The sequence below is a fragment of the Siphateles boraxobius genome, unplaced genomic scaffold, assembly GCF_051911475.1.
Source record: "Siphateles boraxobius isolate OS27281-9 unplaced genomic scaffold, OSU_SipBor_1 26, whole genome shotgun sequence".
NCBI lineage: Eukaryota > Metazoa > Chordata > Actinopteri > Cypriniformes > Leuciscidae > Siphateles > Siphateles boraxobius.
The window spans coordinates 22,383,709-22,406,059 of NW_027508876.1; the positions used below are offsets into that span (position 1 = coordinate 22,383,709).

General features: G+C 36.4%; 1 protein-coding gene across 10 annotated transcripts in view; it reads left to right on the forward strand.

The window, feature by feature from the left end:
* Positions 1–1,230: 1,230 nt before the first annotated feature.
* dip2ca (disco-interacting protein 2 homolog Ca) overlaps positions 1,231–22,351 on the forward strand; it is a 130,936-nt gene continuing 109,815 nt past the window's right edge. For all 10 annotated transcript variants that reach the window (XM_077244994.1, XM_077244996.1, XM_077244995.1 and 7 more), the window contains exon 1: positions 1,231–1,579. In XM_077244994.1, coding sequence (XP_077101109.1) covers positions 1,501–1,579 — 79 coding nt within the window. In that variant the 5' untranslated portion in view covers positions 1,231–1,500. The remainder of the gene's footprint in view (positions 1,580–22,351) is intronic.

Consider the following 22,351-nt stretch of genomic DNA (forward strand, 5'->3'; position numbering starts at 1 on the left):
AAAAACGTTTTTTGTGTTCAGCAGATGAAAGGAATTCATGCAGGTTTGGAAAAACTTGAGGGTGAGTAAATGAGGACAGAATTATTTTTGCAGCATTTTCCTCTTTTAATTCTCAATGTTTGCTCACAATAATGACCACAAGGTGGCATAGTACAAGGGTTAATAATGGAGATCAACCTTGTTTAAGACTTCAACTACAATAAGCTTTCCACCACACAAATAAAGCACTCTCCTGGTCTTTTATTTCAGTATACAGTTACAATACCATCTGTAGTATTAATGCAACCAACAGAATTATCAATCAAAAAGTCTGATAACAATAGTTGCAATGCTTCAATATTTTGTGTGTGTGAAATGTTACACTGAAAATGTGCATGAATTTCTTAGAATTTAGTTTGTCCCACTTTTCCTTAATTTAATGACAGCACTCAAGCTGCTATAACTACAAGATTGTATTAAAGCAAGAACATATAACCAATGTCAAATTTATTTGTTTGGTGACCTAAAAATAGTGCAGATTTCCCAAATATTTGTTCTTCATTTCACATCATAACGTTTCTTAACTTTATGCAAAGATGTAGATATATAAAAAAAAATCCCCATTCAAAATGTTCAATGTAATAGTATATACCATACCATTGAAAAGTCTTTCTTTAATTAAAAAATACAGTAAAAACAGCAATAATGTGAAATGTTATTATTACAAGCCTTTTTGTATTTAAATATATTTTAAAATGTAATTTATCCCTGTGATGCAAAGCTGAATTTTCAGCATCATTACTCCAGTCTTCAGTCACATGATCCATAATTCTAATATGTTGATTTTCTGCTCAAAGAAACATTTCTTATTATTATCAATGTCGAAAACTGTTGTACTGCGTAATACTTTTTATCTAGATACATTTTGTTCAGTATTCTTTGATTAAAAGAAAGGTCAAAAGAACAGCATTTATTTGAAACAAATATTTTGTAACATTATAAACGTCTTTACTGGCACTTTTAATATTTAACATATTCTGTTTCGTCATTTCGTGTCTGTTTATTTGTTTGTTTATAATAATAATATAAATGTAGCCTATATATTATATAAATGTAACCTGAACAGGTATACTCAGTATGAAATATTTCTTTATGGAAACATAAACAGAGGTGTTCTGTCGCCCCCTTGCGGCTGTTAAAATCACACTCGCCTTGCGTCATGAGAGAGTGACAGAGAGAAAGAGAGGGAGAGACCCACACACACATACCGCTCCGATCCGCGAGCTTCACCGCACTGACAGTCCACATCTAACACTGGTGACTTTAACGGCGGAGCCCTTCAGATATGGCGGGGCTTCGTTGAGAGGGACAGCAAATCTCCGAGCACTATCGTTCACAGAACAGTTTGTTTTTGGACACGCTTCTCCCCCAGCCCTCCTTATGCACCGCTGCGACGCGGAGCAGCGCTGAAAGAGTCGAAGAAATAGGACGAGAGTGATTTTTTACCCCCTTATACGGACAATGGCGGACCGCGATGCGCTGCCGCTTCCATTGGAAGTGCGGGCCAGATTGGCTGAGCTGGAGCTGGAGTTATCCGAAGGTATGATTGACATTTTAAATGACTTATTTTGTTCGACAATATGGTTGTTGCGGAGGATACTTTAACGGCCCCCTCTCCTCCTCCCACCCAAAAACCCAACGCTACCTCCACCTCCATACCAACACAACCAACACCAGATGTTGGAGCCAATTATTATCCCCGCAGCAGCACTGAGGTTGTGTTCGTAAAGGCGTTCATTTGCTGTAATTCCCGCCGCATTTTCTTTGTTACAATGTATCTATTTGACCTTGAGGAAACCATTCAAAGACTTCAGAATTGATTTTTCCGTTAGGATTTTGAAAATGCGTTTCCCTTGAGACCAACGGTCAAAATAATACTGCCTTGGAATCTTCATGTAGCCGTTGATATTTTTGAATTTCTGTGGCTGTGTTGTTGTTCATGCCAGTATAACGTCTTCAGTACACCAGCATTTAGGTAAACAAGCAGTTCCTCACAAATGCATCGCCATATATGCCATCTTTACACTGCAAAAGCTGCATCTGAAGCTGCATTTATACCACAAAACGACATAGTCTAATGCTGTGTAAATTAATTTACACTGGATTATTATTGATATGAACGTTTTTAATATGAAATTATAAATATGGAAACATTAAATTATGGATGTATAAAAATATGAATGAAACGTATGCTCTTGTCATGACAGCAACAAAGCTGTTTAAAAGTTTAAAGCTGTTTTGATGCTACATCATTTGCAAAGAACCAGAAATGGAAAAATACAGTTTCTTCATGATTTATAGAGCATTTTTATGTTTAGATACAGAATTGAATGTTTAGAACAGACTTTTAATTATTGCTTTTTTCATTTTTCTGTGTGACCCAAGTTTTCTTTATTGCATTTCAAACATAAAAAACTGAATATATATAGGAAATAGTTTTGTCTTTTGAAGGCATTTTCTAAATAATTAACGGACTACAACAATATATATATATATATATATATATATATATATATATATATATATATATATATATATATATATAATATTATTATTATTATTATTATTTTTTTGTCATTTATTAATGTGACATTGCTAAATTTCTTTCATATAACATTCATGCATATTCATCATTAGTTACTAATGTTTGTAGAACAACAAAAAATGTGTCTACTAATAATCATATTGGTTAGAGAAAAATCGTAATGATATATCAAACATAGAAAATCAGTATCGTCCAAACCAATTATTGGTGGCTCAGAGCTGGTTTATTTGTGTATGGCTATTGTGCAGCACTGTGTTTTTGCACAGAATTTGGAGTCGGACAGAAACACAGGCATGTATATTTAAACCATTTGTCATGTTGAGAATCTTGACATCTGACATAAGCAAACTGAATTGAGTGAGCCGTTTTATTTCTAGTGCCTGGTTCTTGTGTGGGTGTGTGTGTGTGTGTGTTTCATGTGCAATTGTCTGCTGTGTGTAGATCTGAACCATTTAAGGCGATAAGTGCTTAGTGCATTTGTTAACCCTGCCTCAAAGTTCCAGGCCTGTATCTCCAAACGATCCTAAGCACACTGCGCCAACCTGTGTAGAGAAAAACAGCATCATTTTAAACCAAACAAGTCACAGTCAGTGGATTTAACGGACCATCAGTAGATACATCACATATGTTTTTTGTGTTGAGTTTATCTTATAGAAAACTGTATGGTTACTACTAAACCCATCGTTACATGTTATGATATAGACACTAATGATCTTAAATGCAGGGTTTGAATTATGGAGGTGTCTGACCCCCCTAATTAAGACTTTCTGAACCCGCTCAAATGAAGTCATAACAAAAGATTTCGGATTAGCTGAAGAATAGCATGGCTAGGTTGGAAGACCAGTTTAACTAGCTGAAACTAGCTTAGAATAGCAGATAATCTTAGGCTGGGTTAAACGGGAGGGATGTTAGAGAGAAAAGTCATGTTTGCCTGAGGAGGTAACCATAAGTACCAGCTGCTTGAGCGCTTAATATGGGATGGTACTTACTTTAATATAGATTCACTTAACAAATATGTTAAAAAAGTTAGTGTTTTGTTTAATATGTCTTAAGATGGTTAGTCCACGGGTCGCGCGAAAGTCATTGAATAATTCTCACACTGCTTAATGTATATCCCAAAGTAGATTGTCAAATAAGCTGGTACGCCCACATCTTTTATAAACCAATTATGGCTTTCATTTATGGATGGGTGTGTGGTATGTATCGTCTACAATTATATCGTTGTTTTAGCAATGTCGAAGCTGATATTGAGTATGTCACTTACTTTGCAAAAACAATCAAAGAAATGCCTGAGCACGATTTAGCCTAGTTGAATGAAGTTCAATATATGGGGGCCAATTTTTTTGTCTTATAATTTTGTTTGATATAATCAAGCAATATCACGCAAGCAAGAATGATGTTTTTCCCTGAATATCAGTGCGAATATCTGCACAATTCGGCTATTGCAAATGAATCATAATAGTATATATTTTTTTCCATACTATGGAAGTGAATGGGCCCATTAACTGTTTGGTTAATCATTAAAAGATTGTGATCATGGATTCAAACACCCACATGATCAAATCTGCATTTGCGCTGCCGCTGATCCAGAGAGAGCCGTTGTCATAGGTATGAAACAGCTTTTTACCACACAATATCGTTTCTTTGTTACAAATATTTAAATTATCATAGAACAACTGTGATGATAAAAGTGTATAGATCGAATAAACACTGATGTCTATGGAAGCGATTAAAATAGAGTGAATCAACTTTTGAAAGGCGCTTCAAATAACGGTTGCATTGATTACATGAAGTGACTGTTAAAAAAATGTATTTGCCATTGAATCATTTATTCAAGAGATTTGTTCAAAAAACGCTGATTCATTCAATAATGAAATGATTCATTCAGATTAATGAAACATTTTAAATAGACTGCTGCAATTAACATTTGTCAGACTCAGAACCTCTTGTATATTACATGTTATTTTGTTTAGTAGTCTGTTCAGAATGGTGGGAGCATCATGATCTCAGTTTGAAACCAAAATATGGTGATTCTTAATTTATCCGGAATCGTGCAGCTCTAACACTAGAAAGTATTGAGAATGTATTGAATGTGTTGTTGCTATGATTGTAGTTGTTAATGGCTCTGGAATGGAAATGAGTGTTGTTTAAATTTTTTAAATGGCAAACACCCCTTTTTGTGACAATGTCATTTCAGCAAAACTTCACTTAAAGATGATCACAGGCTGCTCCATCTGCAAGTGGACACGAGTATTTTTAGCTGCCCTTCAAGCTTCGTTAGCCTTTATCAGCTCGTTTTGCATTTAAACGTTTTGCATCACTTTATGACTGCGGTGGAGGGAGTATTCTGGCTCGATTCCCCGATTTTCTGCTGCCCTCTGATTCTTCTGAACCTCTGCTTGTGTTTGTGTTTGCCTTTGTAGAAATAAGATGCTCCCTTGCCATTCCAGCTTAGCTTGTGGTGCTGTTTAGCACTGCACTCATGGAGAGGTGATTATCTCAGTGTGTTGGCACAGGATGAAAGGCCTGGAAATTACAGAACGTCTGCTCATCAGTTTGCAAAGAAAGATTTGCTTCTGTTTACTGACCTATGATGTCCTTAAGGGCAATATTGTGTTTCCTAAAGTTTGCATATAATGTAACTTATTGTGTGTTTCACTGCCTCCATTTATAAGTCAAACATGGTTTAGTTTTAAGCAACAATGCTTTTATTTATACTATGCATCTTTTACTTACACATGAGGCTTGTTCACGATAGAATGGTTGATTTTGATTTACAAGGCTTGGAAATCACCCCCAGATTGCTGAAAGTTTCTCTCAGTGGTCTTCTGTCTATGCTGGCAGACTCTTAATGCATACTGATTCTTCTAACTCAGTATTAGTCTTGTTCATGCCAAACAAAGGTTGAATGGATCTCATTTTACCCTTAGGGTAACTCTGTTAGTAAGTGAAAATTAAGTTGTTAAACAGGGGTCATGCTGGCTGTGGAAGAAAGGAACCCCTGTTTGACCTGGATGTAAAGATGTTTTATTGATGTGTTGAAATCATTTTTAACATTTGACATATTCACAGATTTATGGATTAAGGTCAGAGTAGGCGCAATTCCATTACAGATTTGCACAAAACTTTTGCTATTTATTTATTTTTTTAACACCCCCACCCCCTCTCTAAATGTTGACAAAAAACTATTGCGAAATGACAGTGTTTCCATTAACCGATGTTATGCGACTAAAATTTAATTTTTTCCTCTCGCGATAAGTCATTCCAAAAATCGTGACAGATGTTGGTAGGTATATCCCAGCCACTGCACTGCCCATTATTATTAATTGAAGGAGACGTATGTGTGCTATTCAAGCATTAATGGTAAGGAAAGACCCTTATACTTGGAGCGGCTGGTGTTTCTGGGTGTTTCTCCCTCATATCTGCTTCGAGGTCTTGATTGTGGCATTTCTTTGAGGTTTAGAATCCAGTATTCCTGTAATTCTTTTGTCTTTTATTAATTTAATTTACAGCGTCACCTACGTCAGGTGACCTGTAAATGCGCAAAAACTATTTCCATTGCAGTTTTGCAAAATATTTTTTTTTACCAATTGCCTGTAAAACCACCTCATGCGAGCGTAAAAACTTTTTTGCGATAAATGAGTTTTTGCGAAATTGACGTGTTTCCATTAGGCATATTTTCAATTCGCAATTTCAATTTGCGCAATTTGAAGGGTAATGGAAATGCGGCTAGTAATGGTTTTGTTTTGTTTCCTTTAGTTCCTGTTTCCCTGCTATTTTTAGTTACGATTTTCTTGGTTAGTGTTTTGTTCTTGTTTACTTGGTTAATGTCCTTGTTTGTTTCTATGGTTACTTATGGTTTGTAGCTGTCTTTCATTATGTTTGTCTTTTATTTATTCTCCCTTTTATGTTCACTCCCATGTCGTTTCTGTTAATGATTTACATAGTTGGCATTTCTCTTATGTTGTTCCTATGATCCTCTGAGTAATTTGCATTGTGAATACTGTCTATTTGTATCTTTTTTGTCTTTGTGCGTGCCGCTGACTACCCATAACATACACACACGTATATATATATATATATATATATATATATATATATATATATATATATATATATATTAGGTAAGGGTGTCACGATTTCGATTTTAAATCGAAATCGATCGAAATTAATTTACAATCTCAAAAATCGAAATAAAAAATGGAATCGTCGATGCTGCCACGCCCCCATGTCGCCCGTGATGGAAAGTTTTACTGACTCTATTGTTCAATCTTGTTCATCAAAATTAACTAATCTTTTTTCTAGTCATTTCAGGGGCATTAAATGTTATACTTTTAACAGGCAAATTTCCCGAACACATCCACCTACGCAATCTTGATCATATTCTGAATTAAGAAATCATTATGATGCAGTCAAAAATAATTTACAGGGAACATTAATAATTACTCGACCTTCCGAGTCTTTTGTTCATTTGTCGCATGACAGAGGCAATGAACGGATCGTTCATGAACGTCTCATCACGGCGCGGAAAAAAAACACACGCGTTGAAAGGCTGTGTCGTCTAACTTAGATTCTATGCCCGAGGCCCCGAGCCCGAACTTGGCCCGACCCGGGCTGATATTTCCCGTCACTATCCTCTACCCTCGGGCCGGGCTCTTGATCTACAGACGTGCACTCCCAACGCAATAGATTTGATGGCCGAGTGCGAGCGCGGCTCTGTGTGTTCGGGAGAATAAAACGATTCGCGGGACTCCCGCAAACTAGAAATAGCTATGAATAAAACATATAAAACTAATATATTTTTATTTATCTGTTGCAGAAAAGCAACAAGAACAACTAAAACAAAATAGAAACTATTTACAGGCCAGAGTTTCTATTTAAAACATGTTTGCAGCGTTGAGCGATTTAGCTAGACTCCTCACCGCTCAAAACTGACTTTTTGTTCAGTGCTGAATTCTGCAAGCTGGCAAATCCTCTAATTATAACAAACAAAGTGTAGGCTATATATTATGAAAGATTCATTGTGCAGTCAGCTTCATTGATAATAACAGAGATGTGTGAGATCGCGATGAACTGATTTCAGCTTTTTAGGAGCAACAGCAACCTGTGCTTTAAAAAAAAATTAAAAATCGAGAAACGAATCGAACCGTGACCTTAGAATCGAAAATGTAATCGAATCGAGGATTTGGAGAACGTGACAACCCTAATATTAGGGCTGAAACGATTCCTCAAGTTACTCGAGTTACTCGATTACAAAAATTCCTCGAGGCAAAAACTCTGCCTCGAAGCCTCGTTAAATTCCTATGACGCGCACTATACGCGCGGCGCAGGGATTTGATTGTTTCACACGGACCGTTTATTCACACGGACCTGTTCAGGAAGCATATATTTTGAATTTAGCTGGCGCGATGGCGGAGAATAAATATTTAAATAAACGGCAGAAATTGTCTAAAGTGTGGGATCATTACACACTTAATTCACTAAATACACTTAACTCGCTGAAACAAGGTAACGTAGTCTAAGTCTATTGATGTTCGCTGATTTTAATCCCATACTGTTTTTGTAGTGATGTCGTGATGCGGTTTGACTAGATATGATTTTTAGCTTGGATGACATTTTTAAGTAGTAAACGTAACTATCACGTTCAATTGCAAGAGAGTATAGCCTAAAAAAAGAACCCCTGCGCACACACACACACACACACACACGCACACACACGGACACACACTAGGCTTGGGCGGTATCCAAATTTTGATACCGTCAAACCTCCTCCCTATTTTACCGGGGTATACGGTATTACCGTGACTAATTAAAAATTATGACATAAGGCTCAGACAGCGTCACCAAACTGTTGGCTTGTGCCTACACCGTTCAGATACTGAATACCAGATCGGGCATAAAAAACACACAAAAAAAATCAAGGCCAACCCGTGCACGTTGTGTCTGATCCCTGTTGACGGCATTAAATGTAACCTGAGCCTTAGCCCTATTTAGACTCGACTATTTTTAATACGTGGGCCGTTATAATATGGTGGCGCCACATAATTGTTTAACCCAGGTGCTGAGGGGATGGTAGATATAAATACTATTTATAAATGAGCAAAAATGGGACAATTAATAATATTTAATTATTTTAATTATGACAATTGTATTCATTTTATTAATTCATTTAAATTAAATTAACAAGCAACAAGTGCATTTGTAAATCCGGTGACACGCGTCCATTGATTTTTATTAATACAACTTTTCTGTCAGTGCTGCAAAGATTAAGTTGACGATCGCCATCTCCTAGTGGACGCGCATATATAGAGAGAAATGCAAATCATGGATTACATAATCAGAAGGTATAGCCTAGCCTTTTTCTTTTCCTTTTGAATTGTTTCGTTTAAAGAAATTGACGATTGATATCTCCGTAGTGAACGCGCCTATAGAGAGAAATGCACATCATGGATTAATCAGAGAGTATGCTGCCTAGATTTCTTTTCCTTTTGAATTGTTTAGTTTAAAGACATTGATGAATCGCCATCTCCATAGTGAACGATAGAGAGAAATGCACATCATGGATTACATAATCAGAGAGTAGGCTAGCCTATTTCTTTTCGTTTTGAATAGTTTCGTTTAATTTGATGATCGCCATTTCCATATGAACGCGCATAGAGAGAAATGCACATCATGGATTAAATAATCGTCCAGTGGCCTATTTCTTTTCGTTTTGAATTGTTTCGTTTAATGAAATTTCAAGCTTTATTTAGATATCTGTCATGTCTGTGAGGCATACACTGAGTTTCGGTTAATTTATGATGAGATTTCAATGCAAGTGACCGCGGCGCGCCAGCGCACGATCATGTCATGATTATGTTGTCTGCTATATTTGATTCTTATTTATTATTGGTTGATAAAAAAAAAATTATTAAAATTAGGATACAATTTATACAAAACGAAATTCACTTTAAAGAAAGGCCTTTTACAAAATGAAACTTAATTAAGTGGTCAATGTCTGACTCCCGATGCATCCCATCTTACTCGTGCTGTTCAGTTTTCATTATCAACGTAACAAAAAAAAAACATTATATTTTAACAAATATAAACGAATGTGCTTATTTAATGAACTCGGGGCAAAATGCATCCTCGCAGCAGTGAGTGGGTGGTTGTTTCGGAGATGCGACATTAGGTTAGAGGTGTTTCCATCTCTCGCAGTCACCTTTTTTATTGCAACATTTACAAATTGCCTAGTCAGTATTTACCGCCTCTCCCTTCCCTCACTCTCTCTCTCTCCTCCACACTGTCACTTGATGACAACTACATAAGCATTTTTAGGCATTGAATGAATTATATTTATTTATTATATATAAGTGCCGGTAATGACGGTATTGAAACTGATACCGTTGCTATTTTAAGACCCCGCGGTATACGATATTACCGAAATACCGCCCAACCCTAACACACGCACGCACGCACGCACGCACGCACGCACGCACGCACGCACGCACGCACGCACGCACGCACGCACGCACGCACGCACGCACACACACACACACACACACACACACACACACACACACACACACACGCCAATCAGACCAATTGCACCAATGCATCACATATGCTTAAACTTTTATGTAGCCACGCAACAATAATTTCAGCATGCATTCACTGTACACACCGGGACGTGATGGAGGAACAAATATTGTATTGCAGTCTTTGCGAGACCTTGTTTGTATTTCACGTCTGCAAAATAGTTACAGACAACAACAAAAATTTAAGTCCCCAGGCTGTTGGTTTTTAATAAAGATTCGGAGTAGGCCTATTCATTTTTCAGTTAAAACGCACGGAACAAAAAGTGCGTCAGCTTTTACTGCGTGTTCAACAACAAGTCACGTAACAGCTCTTCTTCAGCGTTAAACTACCAGAATACACAAATATGCTTAGATGCTTAGAGTTGTTATATTATAACATCTTAAAGGAAAATTCACATATGAGATAGCTTTATAACTTGCATACTATATAACTTATAGTATATAACTTATAACAGCTTTAACCGAAATAGACACAAGTTTAATATAATTCTGTAATATTTTGTAACTATTCTGTTAATAAAACACACACACAAAAAAATATCAGATTACTTGATTAATCGATCGATTAAGTGCTAGATTAATCGATTACAAAAAGAATCGATAGCTGCAGCCCTAATATATATATCAGTTTACATTTCCAAACATTCCTTTTGCCATTAATTGTAATAAACTAGTGAGATTTTTGTATGCATAAGGAGTCTGACATCAGCCGGTGTGATCCACACAGAGATCTGATCTCACCATCACCGAGTCTGTCTGTGATTACATGAAAAAACAGAGACAGACTAAATCCCAAACTGCGGCAACATCTCCAAGATGCTTGAAAAAACCTTCTTGCAAAGCTACAGTACTGTGAAAAGTTTAAGTTATTTTATTTATCAATTTACTTCTATTAACTACATCAAAACAATATTTGGAGTGACCAACCTTTGCGTTTAAAACCGCTTTTGTCCTATAGGCACATCGTTTTTCAGGTACGTTTCTTCAAGCATCTCGGAGACGTTTCCTCTGTTCTGCTGTATTTATTATGTCTCAGATTTTTCTGTTTCTTCATGTAATCCCAGATGATGGTGAGCTCAGATCTCCGTGTGGATCACCGGCTGTTGTCAGACTCTTTGTGCAAACAAAAGTCTCACTGGATTATTACAAATAATGGCAAAAGGAATGTTTGGAAATGTAAACTGATATTTCCTACTGACACATTACAGTAAAAGATATAAATAACTGGCTTAAAACCGGAAATACTAACGTGACTAAGACTTTTGCACACATATATATATATATATATATATATATATATATATATATATATATATATATATATATCATTTATTTTTCTTAACCTCTTAGATTTGTAGTGTTAAGAAAGATGCTATATATTTAGTGTAAAGTATTTAGTGTTGTTATATGGCCAGTAAAGAAGAAGATGGAGGGAATGATGGTATGTTGTGAGGAATGCTAGGGGCTCTGATGAGAGCTGACAGAGGCTGTGCAGTGGGTCGTGGCGCTGCGTGTGGTGCAAGATAGCAGTGCTGAGGTTGTGTCACTGCCAGTCACCTGTGCATATACATGGGGAGATCATGACATTTGCTAAATGCCATAAATTATTCGTAAGCTGTGCCAGACAGACTGCATCTCACTGCTTTGCCAGCAGTTTTAATGTTATATTTGACGGTTGTTAGCCATAGTTGATTTTTGTAAAGATTTAGTAGGAAATGTATGGTTTGTTTACCTATAAGTTATTAACCGATGCTATAGCATCTGGTATGACTGACATAATTTCCTCTCTCCGTTTCTTTAATCTCTGTGGGGTAAATACCATGAATCCCGGTTTCCCCCCTCTCCCGGATTTCCATTGAAAAATTAATATTAAACAGCACTTCCCTGTTCACGGCATCACACCAGCAGGTTTTTTTTCTCTTCCTTGTTGTACTTCTCACTTCCTCATGATCCAAATTTGGGTTTACATAGCTGAAACATGCCGTTTTTGCCTTTTTATCTTGCTGTATACTGAGGTGTTCTAGGATGGATGAATCTCAGGAAGCTTCAAGAACATGTCCAGATGACATTTCACCCAGAATCATTAAGAATTTATATTTTGAATAATGAAAATGAGCCTGATTTGTGAGACATTTTCATGATAATTAGGCACATTCCCTCATCTCATTCCCCAATTCTCATTACCACTAAGAAATCTTATCATATTAAACATTTAGTTGTAATTAAAAAAAAATATATATGTGAGAACCACCATTAAGAAAATGTACGATAATAGTTTTGTAGGCAAAAATGTGCTTAAGTACATTCAAAATAAGGTCACAATGCCAAATAAGGCTTCATTTACTGATTTTGGGGTGAACTATAAGCTGGAAATGGTTTCATGATGAGATACACTAAGAAAGCGAACTCGCACTTGCGTTTTCATGAAGCGTGATAAAGGAGATCTATTACCACAAATCTTCTTTGACTGGATTTAGCCTTGTGGGATTATGTCATCCTACTGACCTCCAAACTGCTTATCCGCCGCTTTCATCCAATCACTGTTGTCTGTTGACCCTGTGAACCCCCACTCAAAGCAGATGTTAAGATCTAATAGAGAGGATTGGTCTGACAAAGTTGTTTTTTCTTTGCCTAAACAAACATCTTGTATTTCACAAGCACGTACAAATTATGATCGCACGAGAGACTTTAAAAATCCTGTTAGCATATGTTTCATGTGCTATAACTCCAAATAACCTTTCTTAATGATATGATACTGAGACTAGTTACACAAGTTCTGTACATGCCTGTTCACATCCAGTTTTCCCACGTTATGCATGGATTGTCATTTTTTTCCTGTTGTTGTGACTGTTTGAAAAATGTCATAGAATATCTACAAGATAATCTTGTAGAAGTCAGTCCGACGTAGCATAACTGGAGCCATCAAGAGGAGGGAGACGTAAGGACAAGCTCAAACCAATACATTTCATACTAATCCAAGCTACATTTTATTCATAAACCCACAGACACTTAATAAACATTCAAACTTGCACCATGTATTAGTGTAGAAGCCATTTATAGCTTTATGAAAGGCAGTAAACAATTTCACACCTTCCTGACTTGCTCCACAGCTTCAGTGAAGCTAAATCTCCTCCCGCTCTCGAAGGCATTTCTTATACAGGGAATTGAGTGCATATTTTTTGCCATATGACCGTGTTATCAGGCTGTTACTTAATGCTGCATTTGTAACCAAACCCTCTTTAGAGGACACAGTTGCCACAGAAGAGCGCCTGCTCGGCCCGCTGACCACTCTGCAACCACGTCCGGCTCACATTGACCTTTAACCCCGTCACTAAGCGAAAGGTGTAAGCTTATTTCCTTCAAACCTCCTGTCTGCTCTGATTACAGAAAAATGTGCCAAGTAAATAGACAGAAAAAGACCTGGTGTTTTATAATGCTTTAAATAATGCGCTCCTGAAATGACATCATTTGCTTCCTTATTATAGCAGCTAAAAGCATGTCCCGGTTTTGAGGATGTAACTTTTTGAGCTAGATGAAGAAAATACTGCTGGCTGGCTGGCCGGCTTAGAGAGTTTTTTTCAGGATTTTCAAATGCCTCCTACAAATAGCTCCTGCCCAAAACTTTTTTTTCTTGTGTTTTAGGGTAACTACTCGGACTAAGGGCTGTAACTCAGCCGTTAAGCCTTGATACACTAGTAATTGGAGGTGAAAGTGGCGTTGAATGAGTTTAATAAGTGAAATATTTTACCACATTAGATTGCACATGTGTTCAGTTTGGTGTTAAAACGTAACAGATGTCTGTGTTGCCCTTAGTGAACCTTGATAACTACACATAGAGAAGAGATTCGATTTGTTTCAGATGGAAATCTTGAACCCTTCTGAAGAAATCTGCAACATTCAAGTCTTAAAGCCGAAGTGTGTAATTGTTTCGTTATGCGTACTTGCTCCTATCCCAGCTTCATATACAGAGACGGCTGTAAGGAGGACATTCGTAGGTTGATTCTGTTGAAAAGCATAAACATGATGTCACTATTAAAACAGTGCTCTGTATGTTTGAATGTCCCGACTACAGCAACATTGATCCAACCAAATCTGTTTATCGGACCAATGAGTGTTCCGGAAAAAGGTTTGTTTGGCAACGCTAGTGCTTCAGAATTTACACCTTCTGCAGAACACAAAAGAAGATATTTTAGGAAGATGAAATATTTAATTGTATGGATGGATGAATAAAATGAAATCTTACTGAACCCTGTAGTGTGAGCTATTGCTTGCAAGCAAGCATCACTTTTGCTATTTCTCAAGCTCATATTGCTTGATGAAATGTGCATTTTTCGGGGGTTTTACAGGAATGTCAGGGTGTCCGCGGGTCCTTAAAAAGTCTTAAAAAGTCTTAAATTAGATTTTAAAAATTTAAGGCCATAAAAAGTCTTAAAGTCTTATTTTTACTTATGAAAGGTCTTAAATTTTCGAATGCAATTTGACTTAGACATATCTAAATGTTTTCCAAATTAAAACTATCTAGTTAGCGTACTTTTTTATTTATTATTCGTTCTTTGTGGATTTGCTTGTTCACGTGACATTTCGCGTCACATTCGCGCCAGCATTACGTCTGTCTCCTGCACGCGAAACAGAAGGAGAGGAGAAGAAAGCTGGTTAATTTCAGTTCAATTGTAAATTCATTCTTTATGTGTGTAGTGGTGTGCGATGTGTATTGTCTATTATGATATTCTAATCATTGTTTTATTGTAACGTTAACTGTGTACGAGCGCGCACTGCGAGCTGACATCGCATTGTCTCTCAGGCTTGCTTTCACTGCGTGATGTCTCAGTGCAGTTATAGGTATTTTCCCTAATAGACGTATAAAGTTTTTGTATTTTATCGTATGTTGTTATCATACAATATTACATCAGCAAGAGGGCTGTTTTCCCGTGCACAATAGCAAATATGATATTTATTTTATATAACAGTTAACTTAAATTAACATTGTGAGTTACATTTTATAAACAATATTGTCAATATTGTTTGTTTTCCCTTTATTTCGCTGACGAGAATTTCAAAATGAAACCGTAGCAGAGTCTTAATGCAAAAGACAGCGATGATTTCTTGACTGAAATCCGCGTTTTGAATGAATAATTTTAACGATTCAATGAACAATCACTTGGGCTGCGTCCCAATTCGCCTACTTATACTACGACCTAAAAGTATGTACTCTTTTTGTGAAGAAAAAGTACAAACTTTTGAGTGTGTAGCAAAAGAGTAGGCAAGCTTTGGGACATACTACTTCGTCATCTTTAACGGACAGCTCTGTCGCGTGCGCCCAGCCACCGTAAGCTGCCCTGTTAATCATCTTGTCACAGTTAAAATCCTCCATTCAATCTAATTTAATTTCCTACCGTTTCGGAGAGAAATGTTGTGGCACCTTGGTCTGCATCCGTGGGTCATTAATGCGATGACTCTCCTCATGTGCAATTTGAATGTAATGATGCATTTAAAAGTTAATGGCTAAACGTATCTTTACAAAAGTTCACAATGCTGCTGCAGATGCAATATAATGTAGACAACATTGAATAAATAATTTTTCGTCATGTTAGATACTGATAATTACCCACTCAAACCCCTTTATCTAAACCTTTCTACATTACCACCGGACTCGCGCGTCATCCATGTCTGTATTTTTTAACACCTTTCACTCGTGTTTGTAGTTCTAATCGAATCCTCGTCCAACGCGCGATGGGTTGTGGAAATATCAGCCGTTAGAGTGCGCATCGATCTGCACTTCGGATTCTGACCGGTAAAAGTAGACCATCCGGGTATCTTTGGAACACTCATTTCAACATACTACGATTTGGGACGTACTAATTCTAATTTCGAATACTATTTAGGACGGATAGTATGCGAATTGGGACGCAGCATGCACTTCCTGAATGAATCAGCCGTTTGAACAAATCGGTTGAATGAATGACTCCCTGAGACAGTGACTTGCCGCCACCTACTGGCAGGTTTAGTTTCACATTTAAAGTACCCTGTAATTAAAATGTTACAATTAGAAATCAGTTCATATTTAAATATTGAATAAAGAATTGAAGAATTGAAAGAATTGAATATCTCATAGCTTTATTTATGCAATTGTAAATGGAGTGTAAATATATTAATGCCAGTTCTGATGCTGCTTCTGTGTCTCCTCTGCACTGCAAAGATGGATTTTGATTTAATGATTTAATTTAACTGGTAACAGTGGTATTGTGTTATTATTCTAATATAATTTAATTTGAATGTTAGAATTTGACATAAAAGGTGATGCATACCTCTAAGTAAAAAAAAAAAAGTCCATATATGGGTGAAAATGCCCCTGGAACTCAATTTAAGGTTGCAAATATTGTCCTTTAATAAAAAATGTTAATTTCTTTCACTGCTGTGAACTGACCACTGCATAGAATATGAAAAATATATATATGTTCATGAGTCAGGTGTCAACAACAGGCCTAAACCAGCCATGGTGCCAGTACACAAACACAATATAAATATCATCTAATCATCAACAAAACTTTGAAAATATTCAGACATATTTTTGTCAATATTGCGCACCCCTAATGTAAGGTATTAATTTTGATTTCTTCAGGTCTTAAAAAGGTCTTAAAAAGCCTTAAATTTGACTTTAAAAAATGTGCAGATACCCTGGAATGTTTTCATAATCCATAGGCTATAACTATTGGCCGAAGTACTCGCTTTTTGGCGTGTTCGCACTGCAGGAATTGGAAAATGGTTTTATGGCTTTATGCTATGGAGTTGTTGACAATGTGAATACCGTTCTTAAATGACGTCGCTGTCGGTCGGCTTGCTTCACTTCAGAGTTCCTATTGGCGATGCAGATGCAACCAGGAAAATGGCCCTAGGGGAAATATTTGCTATCGGGGGACTGCCCTGGTGGCAAGTTCCTATAACTGAGTTTCTATAACTACCTGGTGCAAAAGCCCATTAACTTATGATTTGTTGGGAGATGATGAAATTGGTGAAAGAAATTATACTTGCATCATATACTTGCATTGAAGGAAGGACCCAAGCCACCAACCAACAACCACCTAACAAACCTTACTAGCAAGTAGAAACCGCACAGCTAAACCCTGGCAACCTCCTGCCCGACATCATGGCAGGAAGTTTTGCATTGGCAAGCACCACTCACATTTTCTGTCCTGACATATTAAATAGCTGACATGCTTTGAGAATATCGTAGTCACGTGATCCTGCAACAGACAGACGGGCAGCAAGGCTGACAGACAGACAGCGGTTGCACAGCTGGACAGCAGCAGCCGTGGCAGTTTTACTGTCCATCTCCTGTGTGTGTCTCTGAAGCTGGTATAGGAATGCAGTCATGTGGTCTCAATCAAGTCCTCTGTTTACATCACAGTGCTGCTCAGGAACAATGTGCTTGTGTTTCCAAGCCTTTAGAGACCCGTTCCTTTTCTCTTATCTGTCCGAAGCGCTTTGATCGGTATCATCTGTAGTTTTAAATATTTCGCTCACAGACAGTGAATGTGAGGCTAAAAAAATATGGAAATAGATGAGATAAAGTGAGGAGGAACAAACGGAAAAACATATGCAGATAAATATTTTTGGTCATTATAGGGGCTTCCGCACCGGAGGAATCTTTTCATAGTTCCTAGAATTATTGGTGGAAGTACCCGGAATTTGGCGTGTCGCACCGCAGGAACTAGGAACTAAACCAGGGTCTAAACCAGCACTAGGAACTACCAGTGACGTAAGTGTGCGCTGATTAGCTGAAAAGCACACGAAACACCAGCACCCGCCATTTTTTAAAAAGCTGTGTAAACACAGAGAATATAGCCTATATATTTACTCCACAAACTAACTCTATATACGAACATGGAAAACAGTGATAGATGGGACTCTTAACCTTTACGCTGAGGAGAACGCAACTTTGAGGGGACCAAGCGAAACATGATTATGTATTTCTGCTCAGCTAGCAACACTGGACATCAACCACACGGCATACTTTAATAACTTTTCATATACTGTCTACTTTCTGTGTATAACAGTTCCATCTAATAATATATTAGACAGGAATGTTAGACAGATTGTAAACTAATGAACACAGAGAATGTTCTCAGCGCCGTCAAAATCAAAGTTACACTAACAAGTGCGGCTCAAGTCACTTCAGAGTTCCTAATGGCGGTGCGAATGTAACCAGGAAAATTTTCCTAAGGGAATCATTAGTTCTTGGGGAACCACCCTGGTGGCTAGATCCTAGAACTAAGTTCCTAGAACTATCCGGTGCGAAAGCCCCTTACAACACTTATGTTTTTAAGACACAATAGTGTTATTATAGTATCACTGAGATGCAATTATTCTTTTATTAATACTTTTAATTCGGTTTTATTTTTGATATTTTTGTTGTTGTAATTTTTATTAGTTAAAAAAAATTATATTGATATGTAAATAGGTTATCTAAGTTTCAGTTTTTGCTGTTGTTTTAGTACATCATATCAAGCTAAACAAAATTAAGGAAAGTCAACTCTTGGCAAACTAAAATAAGTTTGTTTTTATTTTACTTCAGTTAACTTTTTATTTATTTTTTATATGGGTTTAGTTGACTCTAATAACCCTTATTGTCAAGGGGAAAAAAAGTTAAATGTTTAAAAAATGTAAATGTAGTATTGGATATCCAGTATCAATATCCATTTTTTACCCTCCTCAGCTCTTTCTAACATAATCAACATAATATTTGCTCATATGCAGACAAATAAACATCAATTGCGACAACAAAGCTGTGATTTCACTTTCAAATCAGTTTAGTAATGATGAAATCAGTGTCATAGTTTGTGTTTTGTGTTTTTATTAGGCTATAGACTTAAAACCTTTAGGATGCGTGTTGGTATTATGCTTAAAGAAAGTATGATTTCTAATTGATTAAAGCCACTAGGCCATTTGTTTAAATGCAGGACAAATGGGGCGCATGTTTGATCCGTGTGGAATGGAGAATGTGCATAGATGTTAATCCAACTGTAATTTGAAATGCCTGTCCGACCAATCAGAATAAAAGGCATTTCTGTTATTTAGACCATTTAAAACGGCACTATTCAGTGTAGTCGGTATTTGCGTGTGTTCACGCGCCCTTCCCAACCGCTACCCCGCAGCTCATGAATCCAGCCAGGGGCAAGCTGCCAAATATGTGACTTTGTACAAGTTTATATATCAATGACACATTCTGGAATATCAGCAGTGGGATTTAAAAGAGACTCTGCTTAGGATCTCCCCCCACCGGACAAAAAAAATTAAAAAACGAAATGTTGGCTAACACTCACTGTTTTCAATTTCACATTCCCAGCTTGGGAAAGATTGTTCTTTTGTGTTTTTGGAGACTGTAGCATGGGTTGTTAAAGTTTTGGCAGCCACAGATTTTTACATTTTGTTCTGGGGCACATTTCTCGAAGTTGGACAATTGAGAAAAACGAGCAGTTGAAAGTCAAAAAGAAAAAAACAAAACAAGAGGGAGATGCCATGACACCTAAAGGAGAGTAAAACAAAGGAAATAGTGAGCTATGTTGTTGACTACTTCCTAAATAGACAGCTAACTAAATTGTTTAAAATCTCTTTCAGAGAAATCATAGTTTGTGTCTTAATCAGCTGTCATCACTACAAGTGACGAGTGAAAGTTTCGTCAATCACTTGACAACGCCCATCGTGAAATCCTATTGGTCTCCTCACTTTTGACTCATTTTTGAGTTCCAATAGTTTGACATGTTGCTTAGCTAATAACACAGTATTCTCATATATTTTTTAACCTGTTAAGCTGCAAGCCCACTTTTGAAAAATCCCCAGAATGACATACCCAAACTGAAACAGATACAGTTCATGAACCTTTTGCACTAAAAGCACAAGTATGATCTCATTTGAAAGCTGACACCTGGTAGTTTATTGTAAATGTAGAATTAATCATTGTCATAATGAAACTTTTTTTTAAATAGCTTCAAAGTTTTGTAAAGTTATTAGAAATTTAGTTTTATGAAACATCTTCATAAAAATAAAATTGAAGTTGGCCCTGGAGCAATCTAGAAATGCACTGCAGCTAAAGCCATATGTGTGACCATTTTATATTTAAAATCTGAAAATGATAAGTCTAAAACTCTGAATTTAGTTAAATGTTTTTCAAGATCATGTCAAATTACTTTATTTTGATTAGACTCTAAAATGCAAACTGATGTTTAGTCATCTTCTCAGTCATCTTTTCAGTCTATTGTCTCTATTGTTTTGTGGCGCAAATGAGCCTTATTCAGTGTCAGTCTCCCCCTGTACACATTTACACCTCTCCAGACTGGTTATGGCTCTAAATATGCATTTATTTTGTCTGCATTATAGCTACTAACGACTGGCTATTCACAGGCTATTCATGGGGTTTCAAACCCTAATTTCTTTTATCAAAGTTCTCACTAAATATTTGAAACTGGTATCAAATGCACTGAAACATTTCAGTAAGCATTCCCATTTAGAAAAAATTCATAAAACAATAACTGCTGGTGGTGGCAGGTGCACCTGGGCTAGCTAGCATGTTAGCTTAGCACACCATCAATACACGACAATTTATGAGATTAAAACCATGTTTGTGCTCCAAACTTACTTTATAACGCAAGTCGAGTTTTTTAAATAATCTTCTGTGATCTAATTTGTCTTCAGATAAAAAAAAAATCAGACAGAAAATTTATTATTTATAGTGTTCTGCACGATGATGAAATCTACATGGATTAGCATTACATTATAAATATAATCTATTATTATGAAATACCTAGCATGGCTTGAAGAACACAGGTAGCTCAAATATCAATGCAATCATGTTTATTGTCTTCAAAACATCTTTATCTGCATGTTACAGCGATCTCTGTCAGCTACTTTCTGTATCGGTGACGTGCTGGAATGTCACATGACTATGGGTCTTCTTCATGATCCATATATGGACTATTATTGTGCATATAGCGCCCTCAGGCTGTTGGTATGAATTGAAAACACAGCACATCTCAGTAAGAAGCGATCATAATGATTACATCGAAGCATTTGGGTATAAATTCAATAAATATTATTCATGTCTATAGAAATATGATGTGAATCTATGAGAATATATCAATATTTCTCCAAGTCCGCACATTTTTGAGCCAAAGCCATGAGGGATGTTGTTTTGTGAATCGCTGTCATGACGACAGCACGGAGTGTTTTTTATGAATGGACCAGCTGACGCTCATAATTCATATTAAAAGTACAGACTAATTTTTTCATTTCATAACTCCTGACACAAATTTAGACATAACTGTCACTATAAGTTTCTCAGAATACAATAGTGGTCAAATACTGAATCTTGAGTCTTATATCTTTTTAATGATATAGTTAAGTGGTATAGTTTGTAAAGGTATAACATTAAATCTGATAGTAAATTTGAACTAAATAAAAAAAAACGCTTCAGTGCGCCGTCACACTGGCGAACGTTAAGAGGTTAATGAATAATAATAATAATAATAATAAAGTATGGAAGCTTGTTTCCGCCACAGAATAAAAAAAAAAGGTAAGTGCGTCTTTTTATCTCACAATTCTGACTTTTTTTCCTCACAATTGCTAGTTTACATCTCGCAATTCTGACTTTTTTTATTGCGAGATATAAAGTCAGAATTGCGTGAAATAAAGTCGCAATTGCGTGTTATAAAGTCAGAATTGATTGATATAAAGTCGCAATTGCGTGTTGTAAAGTCAGAATTATGAGGTATAGGCTCGCATTTGCGAGATATATACTTGAAATTTTGACTTTTTCTCTCAGAATTGCATGTTTATATCTCGCAATTATGACTTTATAATACGCAATTGGAGATATAAAGTCAGAATTGCATGATATAAAGTCGCAATTGCGTGTTATAAAGTCAGAATAAAAAAGTATTTTTTTCCCATAGAATTGGTCTTTATAACTCGCAATGGCGAGTTTATATCTCACAATTCTGAGAAAGTATGTCAGAATTGTGAGATATAAAACCGCAATTATGTTATAGTCAGTATTGCGTGATATAAAGTTGGAATTGCAAGAAAAAAAGTCTATCATGTTAAAGGGTAACTAAACACTAAAACTACTTTTTTTAGTTAATGATCTGTTAGAATGGAGTTTCATAAATACTGTTCATTGATTCCAGTAAATTTTTTG